This window comes from Camelus dromedarius, chromosome 14 (genome assembly GCF_036321535.1).
Source record: "Camelus dromedarius isolate mCamDro1 chromosome 14, mCamDro1.pat, whole genome shotgun sequence".
In the NCBI taxonomy this organism is placed as follows: domain Eukaryota; kingdom Metazoa; phylum Chordata; class Mammalia; order Artiodactyla; family Camelidae; genus Camelus; species Camelus dromedarius.
Genome location: NC_087449.1, coordinates 43165949 through 43186065, shown reverse-complemented (window position 1 = coordinate 43186065; position 20117 = coordinate 43165949). Strand labels below are relative to the sequence as shown.

General features: G+C 42.1%; 1 protein-coding gene across 11 annotated transcripts in view; it reads left to right on the top strand.

Annotated features, from left to right (window-relative positions):
* The window catches only part of MACF1 (microtubule actin crosslinking factor 1), a 313971-nt gene that overhangs the window by 100518 nt on the left and 193336 nt on the right, over nt 1–20117 (top strand). For 10 of the 11 annotated variants that reach the window (XM_064493716.1, XM_064493728.1, XM_064493720.1 and 7 more), the window contains one exon: nt 13338–13399. In XM_064493716.1, coding sequence (XP_064349786.1) covers nt 13338–13399 — 62 coding nt within the window. Of the gene's footprint in view, nt 1–1900; nt 2083–13337; nt 13400–20117 lie in introns of those variants that run through there. The other variant, XM_064493719.1, reaches the window with a different exon arrangement.

Sequence of the window (20117 nt, the reverse complement as noted above, 5' to 3'; positions counted from 1 at the left end):
GAGGCCTCGCTTTGGAGCAGGACAGATGGATATGTAATCTTGGTCAAGTTATTTAACCCTTTAAAAGTAATTTAATCTCTGCAATGGAAATGATAATACCTTTCTTAGAGAATTGGGATTAAGTGAAATGATATTCAAAGATTTTAGCACATTGGCTGTGAACTAACAGTTACAGTAGATGCTCAGTTAATTTCAGCTTAGGTCATTGAGTGCCTTCTAAATGTGTTAGAAACTGGGATGTGAAAACAAAAGACAATCCCTGCACTCAAAGAATTTCAATCTGATAGAGGAAAAGGTTACTAAATATGAATCATATTTAGTAATGATTTCTTTTTATTTATTCCCTTTTCTTCTCTCTTCCCTATTTCTTATGCATTTCTTTTCCTAGGACAAGGTAAATTCTAGGAGGATGCTTCCTCCAAGACTGACTTAGAAGATTCTAGTAAGAGGAACAAACTGAGTAGAGTTGTCACAGGTTATCGGGGTGACTGGGAGCTTAGTCAAGGAGGGATAAAGTCAGCTGTGAGTCCTGTTATTAGTAAGTAGTAGCAGGATTATTACCAGTTTGTAGCTGGGAGGATGTCCAGTAGGGGGTAAGGAAGCTGTCAGGAAACTGAGGCAGGTCACAGGGCTTGTTTAGACTAAGAAGCCTGCCAGGTGAGCTTGTGTTTACTTTTTCCCACTTGCAGTCTTTTGGGCTAATCTCTAGAAACTTATGTTCCTGAGTGCTGCCCCTCCCTCCCTGTCTTCAGGAACAGGATTGGAAGTAGCATTAGCCTGAAGAAGTTGTTCTATTTAGGGAGCTAGAGCAGAGGGCCAGTGATTAGGCCCTTATCTGCAGTGGGGCCTTTCTGAGAGGTGTGGGGCCAGGATCGGAGTGTCTGTCCTGACATCCGCAGAGGCTCAGCTTTTCTATCCCCTGGTTGGGTCAGAATTGTGAAGGAGCCCTGATGGGCTGGGCCATCTGAATGAAAAAGCCCTTCATTGTGTTTCTTCAGCATTCCAGTGTCTGGTACAATTAGCCAAGACTCAGAAAACAAGTTGGACAAACAAGCAAGCAGCCTTCCACCGAAGGGTAAAGGGATTCCTGGCACAGCTGAGTTAAGTGCGGTGACTGCTGAGACCGAGTAGGCGGGTCTGGAAGAGGAAGGGGACTTTGGGGTGACATTCCTGGCTGGATGAGGGGAAAGAATAGAGCAACAAGCAAATGGTATTTTTGAAGCTGATGAAACCTGCTGTGCCGTATCTACCTAGAGGCTGGCCGGGGCTGGGCTACTCTGTACAGTAGGTGGAATCACTGGGGAGAGACTGTGACTCTGGGCAGCTGTAAGTTTGGGGGCATGAAGCTTGCTTTCAAACCTAGGAATCTGTTGGCAGCGGACACTGTATGGGCTTGCTCCATGACAGCCTTCCCATTGTGGGGCCTTCTCATCTCAGCTGGTTAACACTTTATACTTACTTCTGCCTCGAAGAGGCAGGCCCAGGGAGCAGGTGGTTGGGCAATGGGTGCACTGTTCCTGACTTGGCAGTAAGCCCTTTTACCTCACCAGCTCTTCTGCAACTGGGAGATTCACCGGGTCACAAGCTTCTGCTCTGCAAATGGAGGGTAACTCAAAGACCAGCTTCTACCTGCCCAATCTTATTCACTTAATAACTCAGCTGAACTTTTGCACCTGAAGCGCCCACCCTGCATGCTGCTGTTGGTCTGAAAACACTGAGCTGGTGCTGCTTTTGAATAGGATGCTATTCGTGTGAAGACCTGGACCCAGTTTGGAAGTGCCCCAGGGAGGAGCTTCCTCTCTGACCTCAGGGGGAGGGAGGAGGTCAGTAGGAAGTGGTGGGTGGAGCCACTTCTCTGTATTTCTGCTGTCTCTCTGTTCGTTACTTGGCCTTTTGGCTGTGTCTCCGTTCACCTCGCAGCCTTTTTTTAGGAGCTGCAGAGGGTGCACAGACCCCTAGCTGAAGGTTCTCTGGGACACCCTCCTTTTAGGTGGGGTCAGCAGACGCTGGGCGACATGTGGCCCAATTACCAAGATGAGCACGAGTTCAACACCCACCTGGTTTGCCGCATGTGCTGTATGGGTTAGTATGTGAAGTTGTTTTTTTTTTCCCTTGCCTGGGCCTGAGGATCTCAAATAAATAGCCCTTGCTCTCTCTGACTCAGGAGCTCGTGGGCTCTGAAGCATTGGAGGTATTACAGCCTTTGGGCTTGTTAAAATGTGCAGTGGGAGAGAGGGCGGGGTGCCCGACTTCCTGGGGGAACTTAAGCCTGTAGTGACTGGCAGTTAAGAGCCTAAGCATTGGTGTGGGACTTTTTTATAGAGACTGAATTCATACTCATGCTTCTGCCTGTATCAGGAAACCACTTTTAAATTATGATGCATAGTTCTGAAAGTCCAGCGCGTATTTTTAGAACTTCGTTGGTTATGGACTGCACCTCTGAGCAGACAGGATTGTGGGAGGAGGGTGGAGTCATGGCCCAGGTTTCCTCTTTGGGGCTGATCACTAATTCTCTTACAATTACTCTCTTTTGCCAGCTGGGAGGAGGGAAAAAGTCTTGAAGGTGGTCTGGGGTTGGGGACCTTAAGAAGAATTAGAGGCAAAGAAAAGAGTCTTGTTGGGTTAGATCTCTCTTGATAAGGGACAAGAGTTCATTTAAATAATGTTCTGTGATCTTTAAGCAACTGGCCTAGCCTTTTTGGCCATACGTTTCCTTGGCTTCTGAACTGTAGGATGTAGAGTGATGCTGGAATGAGGCATCAAGTTATCAATTCTCAGTTAAATTAAAAAGATAAGAAAAACGTAATGTGCCCTTTCATACAGCTAAACTTATTTAAAGAACTGTCCTTTATTCTGAAATTGCCCTTGCTACTTTTTTGATGTTTAAAAATGGCCATTATTTTATGAAAGAATTGTTGTCAGATGGTCGTTTGTTTTTAGATATCTTTACTTAGCAAAATGAAAAGTTGACAACTTTATGTTAGGTTTTCTAATTTATTTTGGGACATTTATTCTTTTGTGGAATCTAAGTTTAGGAACTACTGGATTAATACTACTATCTTGGTCTTGTACTCTTGAGTCTCTAAAGCAGAACAAAATTGTGACACAAAGAGGCAGATTTTCATTAAAATTGAGATCGCTGTTGTTTGATCAAGAGGGGACCTCAGAAGAAATCTCAGAAGGGGAGTAGCAGGGCCAGGGCTGGGCCAGTGCTGCCGAATATTTAAGTGCTTTCTGAGAAACAAAGTTGGTACTATAATAATGTTTGGGGCACAAGGAGTGGCAGTTTTAGTCAGTTATTGCCATGTAATCTAGCTTTTTATCTTTCCAGTGTCATTGAGATTTTTCCCTGAGATCTAGAGGATCTCTTCTGCATCTGAAAATGCTTGGAGATAAAAGGGCCATTTTCCTGTAGTCAACAGAAAAGTATAAGGAAGTCTAGAATCTTTACTGAAAGTTTCAGGGCAAAAACATCATTCTCCTATCTCATCCTACTCCGTTTAATCTCCTGGAGGCAGTGTGGCCTGATAGTTAGGAAAATGGACTTTGGCATCAACTCTGTGCCTGGGGCTTCTGCTCTACCACTTAAAGCTGTAAGAACTGGGGAGATTGTTTAACCTTTCTATGCCTCAATTTCCTCATTTGTTAAAAGGAGATTAAAAGGGACCCTAACTCATTCAGTCCTTATGAGGAATATATGTTATTAAAGCGCTTAGCCCAGTGCAGGCCCCCAGCTGATTTTGATATGGCTGGTTCACAGACTGGTATTTGGAAACCATTGACCTACTCCAGACTCCTCACCTTATAGATGAAACCTGGGCTCAAAGAGGGAAGGTAAGTATCCTGTAAGGTAAGAACCACAGAGTAGACGCCAGGAAATCCAAGTTATAGGCTACATTCTGTCCCCATGTAACCAACCTTATCTCAATTCTCAAATCTAGGCTTTGATTTCTTCAAGATGATTTTTTGAGGCTTGATAACCCCTGATCTCCCTGTATCTGCGAAGTATTTCATTTTTTCTGAATGTGATGCTCCATTAAATAGAAGCTATTGTGTTTTTCTCCCTCTTCCCTTCTTCTTATAAGCCTCTCCCTCCATCTCTGTGGTTCTTTCTTTTTGCCACTAGGCTCACTCCTGGCTTATTTCTTTATCTAACTTCTGCTCTGTACTCTCTGATTCTCAGTAATGCAAAGAATTACCAGTAACAAAGTTCAGATTTTCCTAAGAAATAACATAAACTTTAAATTTTACACTGAAGTCTCTATAGTTAGCACTTTGCTAAATTCCCAAGTCTCAGTCCTCATGGGACATTCTAAGTCTTCACCAGTCCTTGGTGCCGGATGCCTTTCACGAATCCCTGTTTCAGTTATTATTTGCACTTCTCCTCTCCCCTCATTTTATAGGACTCTTTGTGTTGCCCTCTAATAATTTTATGGCATCAGTAGAGTGTGGTGGTTAAAAGTCCACTACAGACTTGGATTGAAATCTCAGTTCTATTACTTACTAACTGTGTGACTTTGGGCAGATTATTAATAAGCATTTTGAGCCTCAATTTGAGCTATGAAATGAGGATAAATAATGCGTGCTTGATAGCATTTTGCAGATTAAGTCAAATACTAAATGAAACAGGCCTCAAACAGGGCTGACAGAGTAAACTCAATAAATATCTAGGTCAGTCTTCCCTCCCAGAGTTGACTTATGTGCTCCTAAGGCTAGGAATCATTGTAATGCTGGTGCCCTTTCATTTTATTGGTAAGTACATTTTAATTGCTTGATCTCCAGTTCAGCCCATTTTCTTTGCGCTCACATTAAGTGGTGCAAAGTCTCCTGGATCTAGATGTGGCAAGAAGAATTTAGGAAAGCTGTAAGTGTAGAAGGGACATCCAAATGGAGATCTCTGCTCCCTGCTGAAAAGCAGTCTTTTAATTTAATTGTCACTTGAGATTACTTCTTAGTCCGACTTTGAAAATGCCATCATCAAGTATCCTTGTAGATATAACCTTGGCACATAGTGGGCTCTCCATATATATTTTGAAATGAATGAGTATTCTTGAATGCTCACTGTTGTCCTAAATGTTGGATATTTAAAGAAGTTTAAAACATAGTTCTTGACTCCAAAGAGCTGAAGTTCAAATAGAGAAATAGGATTTACATATAGAGATAGCTAACAGTAGGCTTTATATGTTTGGTCCAAAGTAACTTAAATAAACACAGGCATCCAGGCCTGGCAGAGATGCAAAGGAAGAAGTGGGACTTCAGCTGGACCTTGTAAGGAGGCTCTAAATTAGATAAACCAAGAAGAGGAGGGTAGATATTCCAGTAGGGAGAAATGGGTGAACAAAGGCAAGAATGTGCAAGGTATGTTTGGAAACAGAATGGCTGCAATTGAGTCATGCCGGGAGAGCCTAAAGATAAAGGGGAGAGCCTAAAGGTAAAGTTGGATGAGTGGATAGATTGTAAATTCCTTCAAGTCAGAGGTCTTATCTTACCTTTATCTCTTCCACCACTTAACATATAGTAAATAAAAACTAGAATTGAATTTCAGAGGGTTGTAGTGGACAAGTGGAAACAGAGGGCTGGGTTTGAGCCTCTGGTGTTTCCAGCCACTAAAGGATTTTGAATAGAGGGATGATATGAGCAAAGTGGTGATTTAGGAAGATTTGCTGAAATAGGCTGGTTGTTCTTCCTGCCACAGCCTCAGATATCAACTTTTAGGCATCAGATCTGTATCCTTAATTCTAACTGCTCTTTTGAACTCTAGACCTAAGGTTCCAACTGTCTACAAGAAGGTCCTGCCAACACCTCAGTACTTTTTGTCTGCTTTACCCAGCCTCCCCTCACCCAATTTGTGCCTCCTGTTTTCCTTATCTCAAGGCACCACTCCTCCATGTTAATATGACTTCAGAATTATCTTGAACTCTCCCTTTTCTTAACATCTTGTCAATAGTTAAGGGCTATTGTTTCTGCCATTGTTTGTCATGGAGATCTGCCTGCTCTTCCTATATTCTGACTGCCTCTGCCCTCTTCACGCTCTTTGATTTCTTTCTTTGTCCCTGTGGGCCTCTAACTGCTTCTACCTTTCAGTGTGTCTCTGCTGCAGTCTGGCCTTTAGTCCAGTGCCAGACTAATCTTTCCAAAACACCCTCTGGTTCAGAAAATTTCAGTGCTATCCTTGTATCTGCTAAATTAAGTACATGCTCCTCATTCCATCTCTCTGGAGTGATGTGATCTCAGGTGACCTTGTTGGCTTCCTTTCTCATTGTGTTGCTGACTGTGTGTATATAGCCATACCATTCCCGCTAACACATCCTGTGTCCTGACACATCTCCAAATCACTACTCATGCTTATTCTTCACTTTGGAATTCCTTAACATCTTTTTGGGCTGCCAAAATCATACTTGTCATCCAAGGTTTAGTTCAAATACTACACCTTTCATGAGCTCTTCTCCTATCCCCCTGTTGGAATTAGTCAACTCTGTTTATCAGCATGATTTTGTGCAGCCTATATCTGGTGTGTTATTTGCTTGGTGTTATTGTTAATTATTAACACATTGGTGTCTACTGCTAGACACCTGTAAACTTCATGAGGTCAAGGAACAGGCCTGTCCAACTCTACATGCCTAGTTCCCTGTTTTGTCAGCTCCAGTATTTCATTTTTAGATTTTCGGGTCGTTGTTGCTTCTTGGGCTTTTTGAACCACTTGTAATTTTTCTGTGACCCTCAGGAAAACAAACAGAGGCTCTTCTCTCATTTGCTTTTTTACTGATTCCTAATACACTGGGACTGTGTTGTAGGCTGTGTTGGATCAGAACACAGAATTTCGTGCCTCAAATGCAGGCCTTCATTCTGACCTTAGGCCAGTTCTCAAATTGCTCTTAGAAGAGCAGGACAGATGGAGAAGCAAACAGTGATACCTTGTGATAAGCACAAGAAGGAGAGCACCTCAGCCAGTGTGTGTAAGGGATGGAGAAAGTGATAGTTGAGCTGAATGCTGAAGAATGAGTGTTCAGGGAAAGTGGGGAGCTATATTCCACACAGAGAGAACAGCAGATGCAAAGTACTGAAGTGTGAAAGCCCATACCTTCTTTGGGCAAAATTATCCATTCATCAAGGCTGGAAGTTAGAGTTTTTATGAAAGGGTGGCAAGGGAAAAGTGGTCACATCATAAGGGGTCTTAGATCCCAAGATAGAAAGCTTAAGTGTTATCCTGAATGGAGGCATCTGGCTTTGGAATCTGGTAGAGCTGGGTTCAGATTTGACTTCATCTTAACTTGTGATCTTGGGCAATTTACTTATCCTCTCTGGTCTTTATCTTTCCCGTAAAATTATACCTCTCAGGGTTGTTGGAAACAATATATGTGAGGTACTTAGCATATAAATAAATGCTCAATAAATCTTAATTGTTATTATTAGGAGGATAAGGAGTCACCACAGGATTTTAATGTGGACAGTAACGAGATCATTCCTGTCAGGAAGATTGCTGGCAGTATTGAGGAGGATGGTGTCTTAGTTTGGGCTGCAACAGCAAAACCATAGACTGAGCGGCTTAAACAACAGACATTGATTTCTCTCAGCGATGGAGGTGGGGAAGTCCAAGATCAAGGAATCTACAGATTTGGTATCTCATGAGGGCCCTCTTCCTGTCATAGACAGCTAGCTGTCTTCTCGCTGCACCCTCCCGTGGTGGAAAGAGAGCGAGAGAGCTTTCTGGGGTCCCTTTTGTAAGGACACTAATTTCATTTATGGGAGCTCCGCCCTCACGACCTAATCACCTCTCAAAGTCTTTGTCTCCTAACTCTAACACATTGTGGAGTAGGATTTCAACGTATGAATTTTAGGGGGCATAAACAATCAGGTTATAACAGAGGGATAATAGCAGGGAAACCTGTTAGAAGCAGGGAGGTAGACAAGAAGAGTTCATCTTTGGGTGAGTTTGGAATGAGCATGATATTTTTAGGGGTCTGTTGGATGTATGAGAGTGATATTTATGATAAAGGCCTGAGCTGAAGGTATGGATTTGGAAATTGTCAGTGTATAGGTTATAGTTGAAACCATGGGAGTAGATTAAATCATTCTGGGAGAATATAGAGAACAGCTATTATTAACTTTTTTGGGGAGAATCTATAGGGTTTTTGTTTTTTGTTTTTTTCATCCCACAATGTACATAACACCAAAAAATTTTGTGTGCAATTTTAGGTAGTTTATGAGACCCCTGCTCTCCAAACCCATTTATAGATTTTTTTTAATGGACTGTTTTTTATGGACCATTAGGTCCATCGATATTTTAAGAAGCTGTCCTATAGAATGAAAAGAAAAGAGGGCTAAGGATGAGTAAACACTGAAGTGGTGAGTGGAAGAGAAGGAACAATCGAAGAGGAAGAGGGGAAACCAGGTAGAATGGAGTCTCAGATTCAAGAGGGAGAGTGGATTTAAAAGGTAAACGAATGGTCAGCAGTGTCTCCTGGGTTGGCAATTAGGTGATTGTAGGCAGAGCAGATTCAGTGAGTTCCTGGGGCTGGGAGCCAGGTCACGTGGGGGAGGTGAGGAAATGGAGACAGTGAGCACTGTCATCACACTTGTTCAGGAAGCCAAGGGGAAGGGAGAGGGAGTAGTTAAAGCCGAACCAGCTAGGGGATAATTGTTGGATTAAGGCTGTCAAGGAGATGGGAAGAGGTAGGATCCAAATTTTTAAGTGGAAGGACTTGCCTAGGTTACAGGGAGGGACGTCTCTGCTGGTAAAACTAAAATTAAAAAAATTAGGGTAGGTATTGGTAATACAGTGGCCTGTAGTAGTCTTAAAGTTGGAAACAAGTATCACCTCCTTGTAATTAAGTAACACTCACGTGATTAATTGATGCCTTAATGTTTTCAATCTAAGAATTTCCTAGTGGGCTGTTGGGTTCTTTGTTGTCATTTCATAGCCTTGGGTGGGGCCGAGTTTACAAGAAGCATCTAAAAAAAAATCACCTTTTCTATGTTGACTGTCTTCTCACATAAAGGTGTCTTAAAATTCTACCTCCAATTTTAGGTGGAAAGATCTTTGCTGGGTCTGGAATTAAATGAGGTATTTATGTGTAGGGAATCAAACCTAAAACTTACTAAAAACTTTCCAAGTCTGAGCTGTTTGGAGTGTTCTGAAGGTCTGTGTTATAAAGTTGCTCTTTGGCTTCCCTAATGAATTTCCTTGCTAAAATATTAAGATCTTTAACTCCAGGCACTGCAGTATCCTCTTATCCTGATGCTTGGGTCAGGAGAGAATGTTCCTGTAATTGATCGGTATGCAACATGGGATCCTGGAAAAGGATCCCCCAGCTTTGGGGCAAAGTTGTTCTACAAAAGCCTTTCTGAGGAGCTTATGGCTCAGCTTTAAGCAGGCTAGCTGGTCTTGGGAAGGACTTGTAATCATGTTGCTTTTAGTAATTATATTCAGAATAGGTACTTAGACCTCTTCCTTCTAAACAGGAAGTCAGTTTTTTTTGCTGTTGGAAGCATGACTGAGGTGAGACCATCCGTTTTCCCTACTGCATTATCTCTATGGCAGGGCTTGGTAGGTGAACACTATAACTTCAGGTAGTAAAATAAAAAAGAACCAATATATTGATCACATCTCAGGTCTGAAAGAAACAAGGCAGTGGACTGGACTCTTACAGGTGACTTGGTTCTGATTTCATCTTACGTGTTTAGCCGGTCTTCTAATCATATATTGGCAATCAAGAAAGTTTATTACCTATAAGTGTCCAATCCAATACATAAAACCCCCAACACCCGAGGAAGCATCACCTGTTTGCTGAGACATGCAAGCATGATGAAAAAACAATATTAAAGGCCACTAAAAGTTCTGCCCACCACATTTCACCAATGCCAGGTCCCCTCTGTTTTGCTCTATTTATTACCCACGTAACCAAGAATAGTCTGTTGCCAATTTTACAAAGTTCGCACTCTGATGACACAAGTTTTCTTTATTTTTCATTTTAGAATTTTTTATTATAAAAGTAATATGTTTCTGCTGTAACAGGTTAAATGTGTAAATATTATTACATAGATGGAAAAGAAAAAGTTAATAATTTCCTTTTAAATTAGACATTTTAAAGAGGTGAAAATTCAGGCGAATTCTTTTTAGTCCACTGCGTCATTTCTTTTAGACCCAGAGATGTGATTAGTCTTTCTTATTTACTACCCATAGTTATTGTGTTTGCCTACCAAGCCCTCCCATGGGGATAATGCTCTGGGGAAACCTGATGGTCTCATTATCAGTCATGCTTCCAATAGCTAAAAAGCTGACTTGCAGTTCAGGTACGGGGAAAGACTTATTTTAGGTCTTATGTAGAATTTTAGATGTTAGAAGCTATGGGAGATGTAAATAAATAAATAAATAAATAAATAAATAAATAAATAAATAAATAAATAAAGCATCATCTCCTTCCTTAAGGAGTTAATGATCTCATTAATGAGTAACAATAATCATATTAAAAATTAGAAACTCTGTACAATTATATAAGTGCTGATTGAGTGATTAGCTCTCCATAATGGAGAGCAGAGAGACTGGTGAGAACTGAAATTGTCAGGAAAGGGTGCCAGAGTAATTTTTTCCAAACACAAATCTGATCATGTCATTCTTCTGTTTAAAATCTTTCAGTGCTTCCCCTTACCTTCCCCTTACCAGTTTCTTGGTGAGAAAGTTTGGACTCCTTAGCTTATCATGAAAGGTCATGATTTGACCCATGCCATCCTCTCCAGTTTTAAGTCTCATTACTACCTAATACACATCCTGTATTTCAACCATCCTTAATCCCGTGCAGTTGTCTGAGCATGAGCTCCTTCTTATCTCCGTGAATTAGCACTGGGTGGAACTTCATGTGGTAGCTTTGTCCCTTCCCTTCCCTTTCTGGCTAACTTCTACTCATCTTTTAAGGTTTAGTTAGATTCACCCATCTGGAAACTTTCACCAACCTCCCATATTTCTCTCTCCTACTCAAACAGGCTTAGCCATTTCTCTTATGTTCTTGGGCACTCTGCTTACCTCTGTTACAGCACTTGTCAGACTGCATTGGAATTATTTCTCTTTTCTGCTAGACTGCCATCTCTTTTAAAGGTAGGGACTGTGGCTTTGTGTAACAAGGGCTTTTCCAAGCAGCTAGCTCCTTAATAAGGATTTATTCAAAGAGTAAATGAATGAATGAGTGAGCTGGATTTTAAAGAATAAATAGCATTTGGAGAGGTGGAGAGGAAGAAAATAGCTTGCCATAAAGAGAAAATAAGTATCAGCGATTCAGATGAGATTATAGCTGCAGGCTGGTTCTGATTCAGTCTGCAGGTTGTACAGGCTTGGAGAGGAAGAAGTCAGATAACTGAATCAGCATCTAAAAAGATTAAAAGATCAAAATATGTTCAAATGACAGTGGTCAAATTTAATAAAAGTCCTTGTTTCAAATACTTGCAGGACTCTGTGAAGTGAAAGTTAGATTTGACTTAAAAAAATTCTAACAGTTCCAAATGAGAGACAATAGGTAGAATTTATAAGGAAGCAGATTATGACACTTTATGGAACCATTAAATTAGTATGTGTTGCTTTATGAGGTAGTGAATTCTCTATTATTTTAAGTTTTAAGCGTCAAGAATATTGTAGATGTGTGGAAGATTTGGACAGATCTTTCAACCCTCAACTTATGATTCTTTGTTGTTAAGGGGGATTTGTATATCAACAAGGATTCAGACTAAATCCACTCTAATCCTAAATTCTGTGGTCTATAGTAGAAAGCAATCATTGCTCCTTGCAAACAAAGCAGGAAAGGAAGAGGCGAAGGTAAGATTGGAGACAGAGAAGAGGGAGCATTTACTGGATGGCGGTAAACTCAGAAAAGTAAGAAGGTAGCGCATTCACCTGGAAGTGTAGAGGGAAGCATTGGCGTTGTTTGGAACAGTACCTATGTGGCTTTTACTAGGGAATCAGTAAGAAGGGCGTAACTGGGCAGTAGGGAGAGAAGACCTAACTGAAGTTCGTGTGAATTACTAGTGAGCAAAATTTACATAATTCTGCTACTTTCTTTTGAAATTTTTCTGAGTTGGAGAAGAAATGGAAGAGTCAAGCAGTGGTGGTCAGTCAGGTTTGGAGATTGTCATGGTGAACACAGTAGTAGAAGGTTGGGCAGGTGCGGGTCCCTGGGATATTAGTAACAGCGGCTTTGAGCTGCTTAACCATGTTATCTAGCATAGACTGGGATAATCTCAGATATTCTTAATAAATAGATAAAATAAGGATGGAGTCATTGAAGATTGAGAATGACAAGGAGGAATGAAAGATTGATAAAGGTGACTGCTAAATAGGTATATTTGGAGAAGGAGTGAGGCCCAGGAAGTGGCATGGTGTTGGCTGGGTATGAATTGGAGACGAAGGTCAGTGGAGCCAGGCTGTTGAGATGCATTGTCAGCTCACATGTTTAAGTAATTTGAGGACGATGCCAGAGGACACCCATGGAGATAGTAAATGTGAATCAAGTTGTTGGGGGAGGTTAAGGTGGACTTGCCGTGTGGAGCAGAGCAGGCAGCAGGGAATGGTCGATGACAGCAAGGATGATTTGAACCAGATGGTATAGGGGAGGGCATGGGCTTAAAATAAATAGAAAAGGAGCGGGCCAATGGATCCATGGTCTGGAGGTGGTGGCTGTGGGAGAAAGTGAGTCCACTGCAGGATGGGGCATCTGTGGCACAGTCCTTGTCAAGAGTTGACGGTTGTGTTTCTGTTAGAGAAGTAAACAAAATTGAGAGTGAAGGACAGTTTGCACACAAAGAAGTGGGGCTCTGTGAGACTCGGGAGAAGGAAGGGAGGGAGGGAGGAGGTGTGCAGAGAGGCAAATTGGGCAGCTTTGTGAGTTTGGCTGGTGAGGCTGGGGAGGGAGCTGGGGAGGAGGGGACGGAGAGAGCACTGATCAAGAGGACTGGTGTGTGGAGGGTGAGATTTAACCACGCACCCTGAGTGTCCTGAGTGCTGAGGCCACTCCACCCCTTCTGTTGGTGGTTTTCATTATCACAGCTCTGGCTTTTGTGACCTTTCTTGTGGGGTAGGGGGAGTGTATGGGGAGGAATCTCTGTGGTCCCCAGAGAACTATAGTGGAAGGAGACTTTGCCATGACATGGTTCTTGAGGCCCATGATTCTGTCTGATGCATAAAGTGACAACATGGTCAGCACAGAAGAGGAAGTGCTGTGCTTCCCAACAAGACACCGTCTTACAGGTCTGAGGAAACTGTCTCCAGCATCCTGTCCTGGAGAAGCAGAGTGTGGGCAAGGCAACTTGTCCAGATAGTGCTAAACCAGTGTCTTCTCCTTGTTTCCTCACAGATGAACGGGACCGCGTGCAGAAGAAGACGTTCACCAAGTGGGTCAACAAGCACCTGATGAAGGTAGGAGGACCCTTCGTGGATGCACCCAGGCACCTCTGGCGGCTCCTGATCTGGATCTCTCAGTCCGTCTCTCCCACAGTCTGGATTGCCGGCCATGTGCTCCAGCTGATGGAGACACACACCTTTTTTTCTTTTTTCTTTTTTTTTTTTAATAACTAACATAGTCCTAATAGTGTGGAACCTTTCACTGATGGATTTCTTGGTGAGGACAGTAACACCTCAGGAGGGTGAGATCGAGGATACTGTGGGGTGATTCCTGGGATTACTTTTACATTTGTTTTATAAGCCCCTTTCTCTTTTTTAAATTTTTAAATTTGATTACTATGTAAGAATGAGAAAGAGGGGATTTTGTTCTCTTGCTTAAAGTGCACAAACCTATGGATAAACAGTATGACTAACGTGGCAGTCAGATTTGAAAACAAAGTTTTTTAAGTTACAATAATTACTCAAATAATTCAAATAATTTTGAGTTATAATAATTACTGCTCTGGGAAAGGTCACTGGTGGCCTCTTAGTTGCTGTATCCAGTAGCCTAGTTTTATCTTCCTCTCACTTGATTTCTCTGTAGCATTTGGTGGTGTTGACTAACTCACTGCTCCTCAAAGCCCTCTCTAGGACACCACTTTTTCCTGAATTACCTCTTCCCTCCACAGGTGCCTTTCTCCTGCCTCTGTCTGAGTCCTCCATGTTGGTGTTCCCCAGGTCCTAACCCTGGCCCTTTTCTTGTCTTGCTCTCTGTATTCTTTGGTGGTCTCATCTGTGTTCGCCTCACAGGGGTCATTTGGTTGCATGGAATGCAAGGCAGCACGAGTAGAAGAGGATACAGGCGACCTCACAGGCTGGTGTCTCGGTGCAGCCGAGCTTTATGAAAACTAAACTTTAGGTGGAGGAGGTATAGCTCAGTGGTAGAGCACGTGCTTAGCATGCATGAAGTCCTGGGTTCAGTCCCCGGTACCTCCTTTAAAAATAAAAAACCTAATTAATAAATAAATAAAATTTTTTAAAAAAAAATCCCAAAACTTTATTGGGTAGCTACTCTCTCTCTCTTTATGAGGCTTTGCATTTCTTTATTTTTATTTCTTCCTGTATGTCTTCTGCAGTCAGCTCACTGCATTTCTCCCATTGCTTGTGTGTGAGCCATCATGGCCATCCCTCAAATGGTGATGTCAACCCCTGCAGCTACATGATTCTAAAGACACAAACACAGTCTGGTTGGCTCTGGTTTTCTTTTCCTCCGTGGGTCAGGTGTCTATCTATACGGTTCAGTCAACTATGGCCAGGGAGGTGGTTACATAAATCAGAGATGGCTCCTTAGGGCCACTTGTTTAACCGCAGGGGAGGGTGATTTTCAAACTACAAGATATAGGTAAGGAGGTAATGATAGAGCATTGTCCTGCGTTCTTTCCTAAACCAAGGACCTGTATCTCACAGTGTACTTGACAGGGTCATATGGATGTTACCCAGACATATCCTATATTCTACACATCCCAAATTGCTAAATGTTTTCACTCATGTACCTAGCTGTCCAGTTTAAGAACCTAGAATCATACTATATTTAGTCCTGTCCATCATCTCTCCCTTGTCACCAACATCAATCTGTCACTTCCAACTCAGAAAGATGCTTGCACCTGACTTCCCTTCTCCCTCCCCATTACCTCTACTCTAATCCAGGGCCTCTTCATCTCTTGACTTGGCCACAAATAGATTGCTAACAATGTTTTCTGTAAGAACAAATACAATGATGATAGTAGTGTACTGAGTGCTTACTATAAATCAGATTTTCTGTGCTAAGTCCTTTACATGGATCATCTCATTTAACCCTTCAGTGCTGTAGATTCTATTAATGCTCCTATTTTATCAGTGAGCTTGAAGAGGTTAAATAACCTGTTCAAGGTCGCACCACTACAAGGAGGTAGAACTGAAAGACCAGAACTCAGGCAACCTAAAGTCTAGCACCTGTGCCCTTAACCCCTGCAGTTCTGGCACTGGTCTGCCCACCTTCCCAGATTCGTAGTGTCAGATTCCCTCCTGCCTTCAGCTCTTGCTGAACTGTGTGCCGTGCTCTTTCATGACTCTGTATCTTTGCTCATGGGGCTCCCTCTGTGTGGATTACCTTCCCCAACTCTGTTCTGCCTGGGCAACACCAACCTCAGTAAATATTCTTCTGACTCTCCCACATGGAGCTGACTGCCCTTTTCTTTGTGTTCCCCCTGTACTCCTTGTGTGCTTCTGGTATAGCACCTGCGACATTTAGCTTTCTGCTAGATTGTAACTCAAAGGCAGGTGTTGTGTCTTGTTTTTTCAGTGTCAGGATAAAGAAGGAAGGGAGAGAGACAGGGAGAAGAAATCTGCTATTCTCCTCTAATTTCTTCGACATTAATTTCTTCAATTGCCTCTGTCTTGAAGACACCTAACTCTGTCATGATGGAGAGCCCTTCACAACCCTTTCCCAACCGGGCATCCTCCCCTGTGTAGCCTGTGCTGTAGCCACACGAGACGACTCACTGCTTCCCAGACACTGTGTACCTTCACACCTCTTTGCTTATTCATTTCTCTCTCCCCTGAACGCACGTCCTGACCTCCTCTGCCTCGGCATCATCCACTTACTCCACAAGGCCCGGGTCCAGCATCCCCTTCCTGAGACTCTGACCTCCAGCCCTTGGACTAAATTAATTGCGGCTCCATCTCTGCTCCACACCACTTTGAAGAGATGGGGTTGCGTGTTCACGCGTTGGTCTCCTCTGTCAGAGCGCTCATTGAGGGCCGGGACTTACTGTGCTGCTGTCTCTACCAACTGCTGCACCGGGAGCATGAGAAGGGTCCTAAAGGATTTGTTACCTTGAGTAAATAATATCTCGGTAGTCCTTTTAGCTTATAAGCACATTCTACTCTGACTTGATCCTTATAGCAACCCTGAAGGAGGTAAAGATATTTTATCCTTTCAATTTTCACAACTGAGGAAAGTGAGAGTTAGAAGGATGGATGGAGTGACTTTCCCAAGATCAACAGCTAGTGAGGGTAGAGCTGAAGACCAGTCGCCAGTCTTCTAACAGAAACACTTGTTGCTTCTACTAAGTATGCCCCCACCCTGCTCTGCTTTCATACCTCATCTTGTCCTTAACAATTGGAAGAACTGGATTTATCCTGCCTCACGCTTGTCCCCCTGAACCTTGTGGTTGAATACAAACGCCCTGGCTCCCTGCTCTTCATCTGGAGCTGATGTTGCCTGTTGGAGCTCTGCCTCAGTGATGTGTGATGACAGGAGGCCCAGGGAGGGAGAAGCTAGACGAACACATCATAGCATTGTTAGAAGTTGGAGGCCAGCCAGAGCTTTACTTAAATCGCTGGCAATTTTTCATCTCTTCTTAGTCCCCCAGCCTTACAGTTCCAACAGCATTTTCTCATCTTGGGATATATCACAGACATTCACTGCTTCTCAGAATCATCGTTCCATGTTGGAATTCTTTGAACTTTGAGCTGAGAATTAGGGATCAAGATCTCTTTTTTATCACACAAGCATCCTTTGCTTTGCTTCCCAAGTGCACCCAGATTAATGTTGCCATTGGCAAGAAGACTGATGAAGATTGAAACCACCAAGCCTCCGAAGTTCTGGATTCAATTGACCTAGAATCTCTTGGATTCCCAGTGTATCTTTAGCAAAGTTTGTTCTTGAATAAGCAAATTAATTCCTCTTAATTAGGTGAGAACTCTATTGGTCCAATCTTAAAAGAGACTTGTTTAGGAGGTAAGTATCTGAAATATATAAATAACCTCATTTAGAATGTAAGTCCTACTAACCAAAGAGTTCTGCTCATATGCCAGAACCAGCAAAAAGAAAAATCTGGAGTTTTAAATGAGGTTTTATTTACATTGTCCTTGCCATATCTCTAGGTCCTGGTAGCTGATAAATTATATCCCCTGAAAAGAGAACTTTAAGAAAGGCTGAGAGGATGAGACCGAACTGAGAGCATGAGCTCCTGAGAAGGGGGAGAAAGTATTTCTCTGGTCAGTTCCTGTTGATTGCAGAGGTTAGTGGGTAGAAACGAAAGGCCAGTATTTAATCTAAGAGATGGAATAGTTCTTTTCATTTTTATTCATGTATGTAATCTAGAAGCTGGCTTTCCTAGAATTTTAGTTAAGAATTGCGGATAAACCAGCAAAAGTTTTAAACTCTACATTCTTACTAACGTTCTCAGTTTCTCCCGTCGGTTTGAGGCTCTCTAGCTGAACACAGGGCAGGAGGTAGCTCTGAAGGTTCCAGGCACTCTCTGCTGTGCAGCCTGTGCTGCGGCCACATGACACAGCTCACTGCTCCCTGAACACTGCCTGTGCTTTCACACCTCTTTGCTCATTCACGTCTGTGGGAAAGGTCAGAAGGAAACTGGGAGTGGAGTTTAATTTAAGAGGTTGACAAAGTATTGTTGGTCAGATGCTGAGCTGAGGAGTGTTGCTTTTGTTACCCAACTGTGACATGTGGTCGTGGTTTGTGACTGTTTCTGCCCAGACCTGAGTTTTCAGGGCTTGATTTCACCCTGAATGCATCTTAACACCCACTGAAATTTTGGTTCAGCATTTGGCCTTGGATTCTCTACGCTCTGAGCATAAGTGCCTGCCTATTAAGTAAAGCAGGCCTTTGTGGATTTTAGAATCATCTTCATCCTCAGCAATTGTATGTTAACTAGGGTTGGCCAGTACCACCGTCAGATTCCTCAAAACAGAGAGACGACAGAGTTCTCGTCTGCAAAGAGCCTCGCACTCTGCTCCCATGTCTTACTCTACTTACCCCAGCAGGATTCCCAGCCCCGCTCTTATTCGTAGGGTGAATCTACGACAACTGTTAATTTTTTTTTAGTATTAGGCTTTTCCTGGAGGATAAATTTGGCCGTTGAATCAACATGGAATTCCCCTCACAGTTTAGAAATCTGTAAGTTCGCAAATCCAACTGAAGTTACCAGGCTCACTCTCACTTTCCCTGTATCTTCTACTAAGTGTTGACGAGAGTAAATAACATTCTCATTAAAACTTCCTCCTCTGACCTATTATTGCTCTTCAGCATTCTATGGATCAAGGAAATTGAGCTGCTTGCGTTTTCTTTTAGCAGTCTTGGAGGCTTTTCTAGATCAGGTTTTCTGCAGGTATAAAGAATACTACATGACAATCCTTGGTTCTTTTTTTGTTGGGGGGGGGGGGTCCTCTTGTAATTTAATAATGTTGGTAATGTGTCATTTCTACCGTTCAAGCACCAAGAACCTTGTTGAAAAGAAAGCACTGAACTCAGAGTCAGGAGACAGTGATCTGACACTTGCACCTAAATGACCTTACAAAGTTATTTAACTTCTCTAGACAACGCTTTTCTCATCTGTAAACTGAGAATATTAGAGTTATCTAAAGCCCCTTTTGGATCAGATTCTGATTCTAAGCACTTAAGTGCAATTTATTACCTTTGCTAAAGCCACTCAGAAATTGGAGGAAGCTGTGTATTTTTTCATAACTTCAAGTTAATCTTTTAAAAATTGGGAGAGCAGAGCTTTCCTTGGTTTATTAATGCGTGGTGATTGGGGAGGATTGGCTTAGGTTAGAGTGGACTTTGTCTCTCAAAATTTAGTCATTCATTAATTTTTAAAAATACCTTTGTTGAGATTTAATTCACATGTCATACAAGTCACTCATTTACTTTGAAGTATGTAATTATATTCACAGAGCTATGCAACCAGCACCACAATCAGTTTTAGAACATTTTCCTCATCCCCAAAAGAAACTGTGTGCTTTAATCATTACCCCACCCTCCCCAAGCCTTAGACAACCACCAATCTACTGTTTGGCTCTATAGATTTGCCTATCCTAGGTGTCTCATGGAATTAAATTAAATGGGATTATACAATATGCTGTTCTTTTTTTTTTAACTGAAGTGCAGTTTATTTACATTGTTGTATTAGTCAATATGTGGTTTTTTGTAACTGGCTTCTTTCACTTGCATAATATTTAGGCATTTGGATTATTTTCACTTTTTGGCTATTGTGAACAATGAATGCTGCTTTGAACATTCATTCATGTACAAATTTTTTTTTTCCTTGTGCATATATATATTTTTTTAATTAAAAAAAATTTTAATGGAGGTACTGGGGGTTGAACCCAGAACCTCATACATGCATGTAAGTATAACCACTGAGCTATAACCTCTCCCACAGGACACATGTTTTTAATTCCCTTGGGTATATACCTAGGAGTGGTAATAAGGGGTCATATGGTAACTCATGTTTAACCTTTTGAGGAACTGTCAGAGTGTTTTTCAAAGCAGCTGCACCGTTTTCCATTCTCACCAGGAGTGTATGAAAGTTTCAGTTTCTCTGTAGTTTCACCAACACCTATTATCTGTGGTTTTTAAAAATATTTTATTTATTATTGCATTATTTAATTATTTTATTTTGGCGGGGGAGGGAGGTAATTAGGTTTATTTGGTTTTTCAGTGGAGGCACTGGGGTTTGAACCCAGGACTTCATGCATGCTAAGCATGCTCTCTACCACCCAGCTATACCCTCCCCCCTTATCTGTGTGTTTGACTGTAGCCATCCTAGTGGCGTGAAGTGGTATCTCACTGTAGATTTACATTTTCCGTATGGTTTGAGCATCTTTTCATGGGTTTGTTAGCCATTTGTATACATTCTTTAGAGATTTATAAAGGACTAATTTTGATGGTGATTTTCACAGGGAGTCTCAA